The sequence below is a fragment of the Carassius auratus genome, unplaced genomic scaffold, assembly GCF_003368295.1.
Source record: "Carassius auratus strain Wakin unplaced genomic scaffold, ASM336829v1 scaf_tig00215484, whole genome shotgun sequence".
Classification (NCBI taxonomy): Eukaryota; Metazoa; Chordata; class Actinopteri; order Cypriniformes; family Cyprinidae; genus Carassius; species Carassius auratus.
The window spans coordinates 20,997-33,172 of record NW_020528106.1 but is presented as its reverse complement, the minus strand read 5'-3'; the positions used below and the strand labels follow the sequence as shown (position 1 = coordinate 33,172).

At 39.0% G+C, this 12,176-nt stretch overlaps 1 protein-coding gene across 1 annotated transcript; it reads left to right on the top strand.

The window, feature by feature from the left end:
* The first annotated feature begins 2,513 nt into the window (after positions 1–2,513).
* LOC113094879 (inner nuclear membrane protein Man1-like) lies at positions 2,514–11,576 on the top strand. Its single transcript, XM_026260511.1, has 13 exons — positions 2,514–3,873; positions 7,084–7,124; positions 7,261–7,330; positions 7,413–7,489; positions 7,658–7,737; positions 7,838–7,983; positions 8,072–8,173; positions 8,273–8,375; positions 8,497–8,675; positions 8,906–8,987; positions 9,105–9,210; positions 9,937–10,015; positions 10,096–11,576. Exons 1-13 carry the CDS (start codon positions 2,565–2,567, stop codon positions 10,257–10,259), a joined length of 2,538 nt encoding a protein of 845 aa, XP_026116296.1. The 5' UTR covers positions 2,514–2,564; the 3' UTR covers positions 10,260–11,576.
* Positions 11,577–12,176: the final 600 nt, after the last annotated feature.

Sequence of the window (12,176 nt, the reverse complement as noted above, 5' to 3'; positions counted from 1 at the left end):
TTAGAACGAATCCTGAAAACCAAAAAGTTATAAAGATTTCCTCTCTGGTTTTTGTCATGTAAATTTGTAATGAATACCAGATACTGGCTATTTGGGACCTTCTGTAAAAAAAAATTATATTATGAAACCTTGGGGAAAAGGTCTGTAGGGTACAAATTATTTGCCACTGTTTTCTGCCAAAACCATAACGAATTACAAAGAAGATCAACAGGCAATAACAACGCAACGCAAAGTGATTCCAAATGGAAGTTTGGTTGGTTAATAAAGCGCGCGCTCTCAGTATACTGATGATGACCCCAGATGTTTGGCACATGCATGAGGAGGCGCGCTCACAAGGCGGGCGCGTGCTTTGATCCGCGTGCGGCTTTACAACACCAACATGGCAAAATACCACAAGAATTGAAATGACATTTTTTCCCCTTTCAAATTAGGCCAATATACGACACAGATTCGGTTTAAAATATTAAAGTGCAAAAATATGTTATTAATTACAAATTTTCCGTAAAAGTATAGCTACTTTAAAACATGAGCAATTCAATTGAGGACCAAAACTGCATGAGATCAGTTTAATATTTTGAAACAATTATTTATATAATATATATTTATTAATTGTAAACATTATTTCATCCATTATTAACTCGTTAGAAAACATTTTTTTTATGTTAAGTTAATTTAAATGTAGGATCTTGTTAAAAAGTTCTTTAGATATTTTAAAGCTAAACAAGAAAATGCTAAGAAATGTGACAATAATTCATATAAGAAATATATATATTATTAACAGCATATTTCAAATTGCTTCGTGTATTTCAGAATTGTAAAACAGCATATTTACACAACTTATAAGTCAATAAACCTGAAAACTCCACCTGCACGTATAAGTAAAAACTAACTTCAATAATTCTGCTTATTGAGTAACTAGAATAAGCATGTTTTAAAAGATGTTTCGATATTTTCTTTGAATAGGACTGCGTCAAGAAAATAAAATAATGTGCCTCTGGTTTTTAAGATCTTGCCAGATGAAAAATACTAAAGTTTTCCAGTAGCTTACCTGCTCAGTGGCTTGCCAGGTGAAGTTCACGTGCTGGATATTGACAGGTATTGCTGGCATGCGCTGCTGTGCTTTCCTGAAGTCGTGTGTGAATGGGGCCATTTTGCCCTCGGAGACTATTAAAATATCCTCTTCAAAACCTGTTGGATAAAACATTGAGCAATCACAAGCACCTCAAAGCTTGAAAACCCACGGGCTAAAGTCATTATGCACTGGCTTGGTTCACACTTGGGCTCTAATATCATTAAAGCGCTAAACACTATTACCAATTAATATTCTTGCTTGATTGGCATCAATCCACATGTACATGCTTCCTTGCTCTTGGGCAGCTTCCACCAGAGCCCCTAAAAGCAGAAGAAAGAACGTTTTAAGGTGCAGCTGAACAGCAGGCGTCCTGAGAGCCATCCCGTGGTTTATTTAAAGTGAATTGGCCGGCTTGCTAGTTCTCCCCTCTCGCTCCAGTCCTGTGCACTAAATGTGTCTCGAGTGAGTCTTCAATTGACAGAATGATTCGCGCGGACTGTTCCGCGAGCTACTTGTAATCAGCAGGAGCTGCAATTCACAGATCTCGCCACAAGGTGGCGTGGCTTTATACAAGACGCCTCTGAGTCACAATTAAAATAGTCGATGTGTATACAAGCTGATTGATGATTTAAAGTTTAACAGCATGATAATGAAAGGTATTCTTCCGTCATTAAAAAGGCTCCACTTGGTTAAACCAAATCCAGCATGGATACCTGTCTCAACATCTTTATTTGTATTTCTATATTTCTACACTTGCTTAAATTTATGTCGACATTAGCTCTGAAATTCCCTGTACGACTGATTTTCATTCATATGAATTAATTTTGTTCATTTTCATTCATTTAATTCATATTAACCTAAATGCATGTTAACCAGATGTTCGAATGTCTAAAAAGAATAAGCAACATTTGATTGACTTGATTTTCTTAACTGTTAATCATTTTGTGTTTCATTTTGGGGTTTCAATTATTCAAAACAACAACAAAAATAAATAATTGTAATGTTTATTTAATACATTGTTTAAATAAATAACACAATTATTATTATTGTTATAGAAAATGCATGAGGATGATGATGTTGATGATTATAAACGTTATGTTGTAAATATCACATCGGAACTCCTTAATGAGTGGAAAAGTATGTAAAAAAAAAAATAATAATAATAATTGGTTTCTATCCCAGCACATCATTTCTGAAATAAAGAGGTGTCTTATATTATTAGAAACCCCGACTTTATGTTATTATTGACTGAAATTTGGCTGTCCTTTAAAGATAAGACTTTAAAAATAAATAAATAAATAAATGACGTTTTTTCCCCTCTTTTTATTTATTGTCATTCATAGCGATGTATCAGCATGTTCATTTAATAATAATAAAAAAAATATATATAAGTTTCCCGTTTCGTTCCTTTCAAGTTGGCCGTCTGTCTGCTTACTTCTACGTCACTTCCGCTCTGCCTAGCTGTGTGCGTTTTTTGTTTTTTCGTGCAAAGATGGCGTCTGCACAGTTAACGGATGAGGAGCTTGTGTCTGAATTAAAACGGCTCGGCTATACCCCGGGCCCGGTGACGGAGAGCACACGGCCCGTGTACGTGAAGAAACTGAAAAAGCTGCGGGACGAGCAGCCACAGCCGCGGGGCTCGCGGAGCGGAAAAGGACGCAGCAGCAGCGGGAGTATCAACAGCAACGGCGGTAGCGGCGCTAGCAACAGCAACGCCGCGGCGCGAACTCCGGGACTCAGCGCCAGGCCACCGGACGGTGACGTCACGCGTCTGAGCTCCAGCCGGAGCGAAAAGCGCAGACCCGGAAAGTTCGTGCTGGGCTTCAGCTCGGACGAGTCGGACGCGGAGGCACCGCAGAAGAAAGGAGGCCCGAATCACGGCGGCGGCGGCGGCAGGAGACATCGAGGACCCGCGCTGCAGACACCCAGCTTCAGGCCTGCGGGAACACCCGCCGCCTCCCTCGGCTTATCCGTGGACAGGAAAAGCGTTTCTGCGTCTCCGTGGTGGGCAGACCGAGGCAAATCCAACGATTTAGAGGAAACGGAAAGAGACACTCGGGCTTTGAACGGGAATAAGGCGTTTTATGAGTCTAACAGTAGTAAGTTAGCTAAGGATTACTCTGATTCAGACGAGGAGGAGGAAGAGGAGGAGGGTGAACGAGAGCGTCCCCGCGAACGCCGTCTGACTTCCAGACACGGTCCAGTCGCCTCCTCCGGTTCCCCGCACCGGAGCGTCTGGAGCGCGGAGAAGACGGCGCATGATACTCCTGACTTCAGCCTAGATATGCTTGGGGAACGAGATGAGAAGAACCCGAGGGAGTTCAGTGGCAGTTACGTGCGCCGCAGTTACCAGAAACTCTCCGGGATTGACGGGGATGATAACAGCAGCGGCAGCATCACCGGCGGCGGTGGTGTCCCATCCGGTTCTTTAAATAAGAACCACCTCGACAACGGAGACGGCGAGTCCCCCTGCAGTAGCAGCCGTAGCAGTCGGTTTAGTGTAGGGCTCAGACCGCGCTTTCCCTCCTACACCGCGACATACCGAGCGAACCACTCGAACCACACCGGTTCCAACCACTCATACAGCCCTGCCTCGACCCTCAAGCCCAAGCAGCACACCGCGGTCCCCGAGGACGAGCTCCTGCAGCAGTTTAAACGGGAGGAGGTGTCCGCCACCGGCGGCTTCAGCGCTCACTACCTGTCCATGTTCCTCCTGACAGCGGCCTGCCTGTTCTTCGTCCTGCTGGGCCTCATGTACCTGCGGATGAGGGGCTCCAGCTTATCCGAGGGGGATGCAGCCAGTAAGTATGAAGTGGGGGCATGTGTCTCAAAACCAAGTCAGATATATCCCTAGGCAATATTTTGGGATGGTTTACAATCATTGTTATCAGAAAGTTATGTTTTATGTAGTATGTATAATAGTTCTGAATGCTGGTAAGTACTATATTCATGAAGGATGATATTTACATGTTCCCTCATCCAAAAAACATGGTATTACCATGGTAATTGCTAGTATTTGATGCCACTGATTGAATACCACATAGCAAATGAATGTATTACTTGCACCCAATAAAAAAAAAAAAAAACATCTAGCTACCATGATATATATATATATATATATATATATATATATATATATATATATATATATATATATATATATATATATATTTTACTTTGCAAAAACAATATTAGTATCATCCTTTTCCAAAAAACATGATGTAATATTGTGGTACTTGAAATGCTACAAGATTCATACAATGATAGTTATGTTTACACCCATCCCAACCCTGAAACTTAAAAAAATGTTTTAATACCATGAAACATTTACAAAAAGTAGCACTACCGTGGTGTTTGTCCAATGGAATTACCATGGTGCATTGATACTGAGGTGCTTTGATACATAGAATGATAGTCCAGTAAATGCTAGGCTATATTATTGTAGTAATGTAGTACAATATGTCTTTTGGACTTTAATACCATAATTCTTTGAGATTATGATGATGTTAAGTGCTGTTTATTGTGTTGCATCTCTTAAATGATTGTCTGTACACTGTGGTGTAGTATCTGGTATATATTGCAAATGTCAAATTAATTTGTATTGATTTTACTAAGCAAAATCACAGGGCTTGTTTTAAAATGACACATTTAATGCTTTAGAAAGTTTTTCTAGTAGTTTCTGCAACTCTATGAGTCAAACATGACTAATTCACACAGTACTTATCACCCCAGACTATGTGCACCTCTCAGACAGGAAATGGTCTATGCCACTGGTGCTTAATGGGACAAAGAGAGGTATTTGCATTAGAAATATGTGTGCTCCAAGATATGTCAAATGACTGTTCCAGCGCTGGTGGATTTCAGGTAGCTCATCGCACCTTCACCGTAAATCTGTCTTTGACAGAAACTGTCAAATTACTCTTCAACATCTTAATGCTTACCATATTTGTGACTAAGGAGCCTTATCTTAAAAGTTTTTTTCTTACTGGAGGCGAGTTTGTGCTAAATAATAATAAATATGAATGCATATGAATTTATGTACTTTTTTTGATTGGCTAAATAATGCATTTTTTTGTAGACTAGCACTAGTCTGCAACCCATAATGCACTGATATGCACTTCAGACTAGTTAAAATGTTGATCTAATGATTCATTGGTTAATTGAGAATTTTAATTACTCTTTAAAATTATTTCTAAACTGTTGAATAATGACCTGGATCATTTTCTTTAATGTTTTTGTTGTAAGTTTTGTGCTTTAATTATTCAAAATAAATTAAATTGAATCATTTTTAATATACTCAGGAATTATCAGTGACTGGAAAGTCATGGAAATCCACTCTTGAAAAGTGTGGGAACTCTCTGAGTGTCTGTTATTTGATAATCATGGCTAGTCTGGTAGTCCCCACATTTTGACATGTTGACATCCTTTATGGTCATAATGTGATAGCCAGCATTAATCTTTTGATGCATTTTCCCAGATGAGAGAAAGTCTGTTCTTGGATGTGCATGCTATGCCACTCAGATTAAATAGCTTGAGTACCATCAGAGTAAAGTGCTCTGGAGGCAGAGACGGCTCTTGAGAGGAAGCCGACTGATGAATTACAATGTATATTTGTGGCATGGCTGGTCTCTCAGGGAGGGAGCTTTGACTGGAGAGCGTGCTGCAGACATCTAGGTCACAGACAAGCTAAAGCGGCCTAATTGTCTGACTCTCTGGGAGCTTGCGTCCAGTTAGAGTGACTGACTTCTCTCTGGCCGTCTAAATGCCTGATTCTCACTTTGAGTGTGACATATACAGTTTGTGTTTCAGATTTCTACTTTCTCAGATTGTTATTTGAATCTTGTGATTTAGGTTATTTTGAACAACATGCTATCTAATTAGTACAAAACTAATAGCACTACTAGTATTTCTGCTGTGTGCACTACATATGCACCGTATTAAAGTAGTCTGTGCAGGAAATATTTCAGAACATTCTATATAATATCCCAAAAAGCAGTGTCCCAATATCCCAAGTCATTTAAAACATCCTGACTCACTATTTTGATCTTGTCAACAATGTAGCATAAAGCTGTTTGAAATGTTTATCATTATGTAGTATGCTATTATTTCCGTAGTATGCAGGTGTCCAATTCTGAACGCAGTCAAAGTTTAGTTTTATAATGTCTAATATTTTAGTACGTTTTAAGAACTTATCAAAGAAACAATAATTATACTTTGAATTTTGTGCACTGTGTATTATAAGAAAGTTAGTTGATAATATAGTTTTATTTTGTTATTAATTCTGCTGTTCTAAAAAAAAATGAACTTAGTTTGATTGGACGTAATACGGGATAGATTTAAAGTCTTTACAATAGCATGCTGTATAAATCTCACAATTGGCAAAACTGGTTTATGGAGTTTTCTTTACTAAAATGTTTTTCGTAAAAGGTGTTTTGTCAGCTGAACAATTATGTTAAACAACAGTATAGTCCATTGAACTCTACATCTATTTCTCCCAGCCTTGTTTTCATTCCTGTCAAAATTAAATGTGGCGCCACACAGAATAATATCTGTAGGCCACTTTTGCCATGTATTTTTGTGGTTTTACCAGGGTTAAGAAGGTTTAAGCCACTCGCATCTATAGCACAACCCCAAAAACAGTAAAATTTGATCTCATCACCTGAAATCTAGGCCAGACTTGATCTTGAAAATTTTAAGCAATTGTTTTTCCGGAGTATATGGCTTCCTCTCAGAGACTGATGGATTAAATGGCTTGCAACATCAGACGGCTCACGTCTGATAAGCCAGACCAATGCAGTCTGTGATTGAGACGCGCAGGGCAGTTGCTGTGCTAAATCTGGGCCCGGGCCAGAGCGAGGACAGAAGCACAATGTTCAGACAATGACTCAAGTGTGAGATGATGAGCAGCCCTCCTCCATGCCATAGTTGGGAAATACCATCCAGTCATATCATTATAAAATGTCTAGTGCTGAGTAATGCCTTTTGTCAACTTACTTTTCTTTCTTTTTCAGTCATACTTCACCCATTCGGACCAGAGTTTGATCTGCAATATGTAAGTGTCTGCTCACCTGTGTCCCATGTTTTACACTTTTAGTCAAGCAAATTCCCTTTTCCACCAAAAAGGAATATCTTTTTTTTTGTCCTTTTAAATATGCACTTGCAACAATTACTTGTATTGATTTGAATAGGATGTTAAAGACCGAGACCTCATCCTTAACCTGCTCCTGTCTCTACATGAGCACCTGGCCAATGTCGCTGGTGAGCATTCAGATACAACTGAAATATATTTTGTTTTAATATATGCAGCATTAAATAGTGCAACCATTTGATTGCCTTTCAGGAGAACATGATTGTGGAGACTTTAAAAATCCTTTAAACAGAAGTGTCTCTTTTAGTGACGCCTCTACGTACCTCAAGGTTTGTTTTATTCATTGAAGGGTTTGATCTCCATCTTCTGTTAGTCAAATTGCATTGTTTCTTTAATTGACAATTACCTTTTGTCATATTTTAATTTTATAATTTGGTAAACAGTGTGTATACCAGTATGAAAATGCACAACATAATAAAGCATCTTTCTCTTTCAAGCTCCAAAATGAAGCCTATGAAAACTTGATTGAAACGTCTTTAGAGTGGGTCATGAAAACCAAAGATGTTGTTGGTATAAGGTACTTGATGTCCATCCAAAGTATCTATCTATCTATCGATCGATCACTCCATGTGTGCCATTTTCCAGTGTTCAATGGGGGTGTGTTGGCTTCTTGGCAGGTTGATTGGTGCCGACCCTTCTCAACCCATAGAGGAAGTATCGGAAATCTCACGACTGGAGTCCATCCACCCACGCATGTCCTTCTTCTGTCGCCTCAGACGCGCCTTCTTCACTGTGATCCACAGAGTTCTATTCGTCCTTGCAGGTTGGCTTCTACATTCTACAGAGGTTGGTGTTTTCTGCACGGGGAAGATCTAAGTCTTTTCATTAACCTTTCCTGTGTTTCTCTGTAGGCATCGGTGTAGTTTTGGGTTTGGTGTATTACATGAAATACAGATGGCGCAAAGAAGAGGAGGAAACTAGACAGATGTATGACATGGTGGAAAGGATCATCGGTAAGGCTGTCTCATCGTTAGGCTATATTTTTAGCACAGAAATTACACAGTGCAGGTGTTGTAAAGCATCTTAATCACCTGTGCTTTGTATTTTCACAGATGTAATGAGAAGCCACAATGAAGCCTGTCAGGAGAATAAGGGCTTGCAGCAGTATTTGCCCATCCCTCATGTCCGTGACTCTCTTGTCCAGCCTCAAGACAGGTATTGCGTCTTTGCAAGTGAAAATTTGGTTTTAGCTCATTTTGCATTTTCAGATGAAACGTCCTCTTTTCCTGGTCCAGTGCATTCTGAAGGGTATATGTGTATTTTGTCTTTCTCTCAGAAAGAAGATGAAAAAGGTGTGGGACAGAGCCGTTGCTTTTCTCTCTGCTAATGAGTCCCGCATCCGGACAGAAACGCAGAGGATTGGAGGGGCAGACTTCATGGTGTGGCGGTGGCTTCAGCCCTCAGTGTCACCTGATAAGATGTCCAGCATGCCATCCAAAGTGTGGCAAGGCCAAGGTAAGGTTTTCTTTGTGTGGAGTCAACCATCTGCATTTTAAGGTCAAACAAATTTTTTGGATTAATAAATGTGGGTCCCTCCTTCTGATTGACTTGTTTGGTTGTCTAACTTCCTGTTAATACAAATGTAACTGATACTAAACATTCAAAATGTTTTTGCATAGTGTCCACATTCTTTTGGGCATATAGACAATGTTCATGAACCTAAAGTTGCTTGTTTTGTTCTTCAGCTTTTCCGTTGGACCGAAGAAATTCACCACCAAACAGCTTAACGCCATGCTTGAAGATTCGCAACATGTTTGATCCTGTAATGTACGTTTCTCAAGGACTTTTGCATGTGACCTCACATTGAATTGGTTGTTCAAGTAAAATGTATAGAGTGTTTTAGAGAAATGTAGTCTCACTGCTCTGTATTTCCCTCTTGAACAGGGAAGTAGGGGAAAACTGGCACCTCGCCATTCAAGAAGCCATTTTGGAGAAGTGCAGTGACAACGATGGAATTGTTCACATAGCTGTTGACAAAAACTCAAGAGAGGTGAGGATCCTGTGTGATTCATTACAAAATATACAGCTTGGGTTTATAGGTTCTTGTCCAAAAGCTAATGAGTCGCCTGCTGCCTTCAGAGGCTGCATCCCAGCCCTCATGGACCCTCATAAGTGGCCAAACAAATTGACTTGACTCACAGTTTACTCCAATGGAGTCATATTGTAAGAAGCATAAAATGCATGGAACAGTTAATTTTTAATGTGTGGTGGTGTTGTTTGCAAAACTATTCTTTATGCCATCTTGAATTGTTTTGATTGTTTCATGTTAGCATGTTGCTAAGCTTACAGGTGCTACATATTGTAATAAGCAAATATTAGGTAAAATAAGCTATCTTTAAATAATCTGAAGATAATTTTTCACCCTTTTTGCACCATATTGGTTTGCCATCAAGCTGATCATATAAACTGACTTTACTCAATTGTTTTGATTGGCATTTGATGTTAGCATTTTGCTAAGCTAATGGGTACTAGATAATAATAGCTAAATTAAATGAGATAAACAAATAATAGGTAATATCTAAAAAAAAAAAAAAGATATTACACAGACCTGTATTTGTTTGTACATCATTAATTTTTAGCAGTGCATTCTAGTATTGCCTTGTTCACAAAGGATTTCATGTTGCCTTCAAGCTTTTCTTTCTTTTGGAACCGAGTAATATTCCTAGAAGCATTTAATTAATGGGTTGATTTGCTGTATGATTTTGTTCTCATCTAGGGCTGCGTTTATGTGAAGTGCCTTTCAGCAGAGCATTCTGGGAAAGCCTTCAAAGCACTGCATGGCTCCTGGTTTGATGGTAAACAAATGTTGCATTTATTCTAGGTTTTCTCAGTCAATTTTCAGTCCGTTTTTAAACCTGTCCTGATTTTTTCCTAGGTAAGCTGGTGACGGTCAAGTATCTACGTCTGGATCGCTATCACCAGCGTTTCCCACAAGCCCTGGGCTGCAACTCGCCCCTCAAGCCCTCCAGCTCGAGCATGAACAGCATGTCTCGTCTGAACCAGCGATCCAGCACATCCAGCTCACTGGGTTTCTCTTGAGGAACATGCTAACGGCCACCACCATCCTCTCTGCTCTCTCTTTCGCTATATACGAGGCTCCCTTCTCCTGCCTCCTCTTTACCAGAGAGAACTGCGTTCAGGAGCTTATAAAGTTGGGCGACCTGGGATGTCCAGTCAGTTTTGTCAGCCATATGCAAGCAATGGTGTTTAAACCTGTGAGCTGCTGTGTTTTTTTCTTTTTTCCTGTCATTCGGTATCAAGGAAAGCAAGGGAGATGCACACAGTAGCGTGAAAGCAGTGGAGAGAGAGTTGGTCGGTCCAACGAGAACTTTTAGGAGAGGATGCACGACGCAATCTTCTCATATCTGGTGCAAGTGGACACAAATTTCTGTTTCTTATGTATTTGCTTTGTTTTTGATAAACCGTCTTTATGGATTCAATGACAAAAATGGCTTCCAACTTCAAATCTCACAACACAAATGAGTTTTCCGAGCTCTGCTTATTTTTTACCTAACTAACTCCCCTCCTTAATTGCAAGGAGCTCTGTTGGGCTATACATAGCTGCATGTGCTGGTTAAAGTATGCATATATTTAAGCTTTGAATTGTATCATATATTGTGGATGTTTATTTCCCTGATGCTGTTTTAGCTGATGTATTCCCTTTATTATTTTTCTTTGCCTTTTTGTTTTGTAGTTTTTAGTCCAAGAACAGCATGCACACACTCTAGAAAGGGGTGCTGTAAATATCTTTTTGAATGGTGGTGGTTGAAATCATCTGTATGAAACTGAAATCGTCATAAGCTCTTGTTTGTTTCTTGCCAACAGAATAACTACACTGCAGCATTCAGAGACGTGTCATGTGGAAGGGCCTACATGGCTTTATGAGAGAAATGAACAGTTGTGTTCCCCTTCAATGCCATGTTTCTGAACACTAGTCTTAATGGTCACAGCCTGATTATATTCAAGTATATAATTATTTACTGTTGTTTTGTTTATATTTTAAAACGTATGCTTTTCCCATTATAGTTGATGCAGATGGATGTTCTTTTTTCCTCCCCTTACTGGTCACTTGGCAGATTTGAAATGCCACCCTGTCACTGTTTTTAATCTGTCCCCGGCCCTTCTAAATTTCCAAAGGAGACATTTTTGATGGAAGTTGTTTTTTGACTTTCTTGTACACACTTGTTAGAGTCGCAGCCTGATATGGTGATCTGATTCTAATTTGTATCGGGACACATTCATAAACAGCATGTCCTGCTGCTGTCATGTCTATTTTGGATCACAGAAAGATTTATCAGCTTTTGTTTAGATGCAGTTCGGGTGGATATGAGGTAAATAAAATGTACTTGTTTATTACTCGTGTTCATCTCCTTCCTTGATGAGATTCATTACATAATCTACATGAGCACAATTTGACATTGGAAATTGCTTTTTAGATAAGGTTGATCTTTTAACAGTTGAAAACATTTCTAAGCATAGTTAACGGTAGTTGCACACTTCGGATGTCTAGGTGAACAAGATAGTATTGCAACTGAAAACAATGGGGTTGTCTCAAGAGATATTTTTTAATCTGAAACTTGCATATTATTAAACACAAATGGACAAGATTCATAAGTATTAAAATTTTCAGATGCAAAATTATATTTCAGTCCTATGTTGCAACAACAATTATTTGTATTTACTTAGTAATCAGAGAAAACGTAGAAAGTATTCAAAGTACACCCATTTTCTACTTTATATTCACTTTAAATAGTTCTATAATTTAGCTTGTCTGCTTTATTCCCAGTTTCTAACCAATCTAAAAGGATCCTAATGTTAAAGTAAATAATAAGTAGCACCACTAAAAGAATAGCCATAGCCTACTAATGTAGAGTTGGACATTTAAAGTTTAAATAATTAAATTATAATATAAATGTATTTCGAATCATTAATCGAAAGCATTTAGTATAGAGAGTA

Excerpts from the sequence above, each read along its gene's own strand:
- LOC113094879 (XM_026260511.1), top strand. The coding sequence starts at position 2,565 with ATGGCGTCTGCACAGTTAACGGATGAGGAGCTTGTGTCTGAATTAAAA. Across the intron at positions 8,174-8,272 it reads CATGGTGGAAAGGATCATCG|ATGTAATGAGAAGCCACAAT; the intron begins GTAAGGCTGTCT and ends GTATTTTCACAG. Across the intron at positions 8,988-9,104 it reads AACATGTTTGATCCTGTAAT|GGAAGTAGGGGAAAACTGGC; the intron begins GTACGTTTCTCA and ends CCTCTTGAACAG.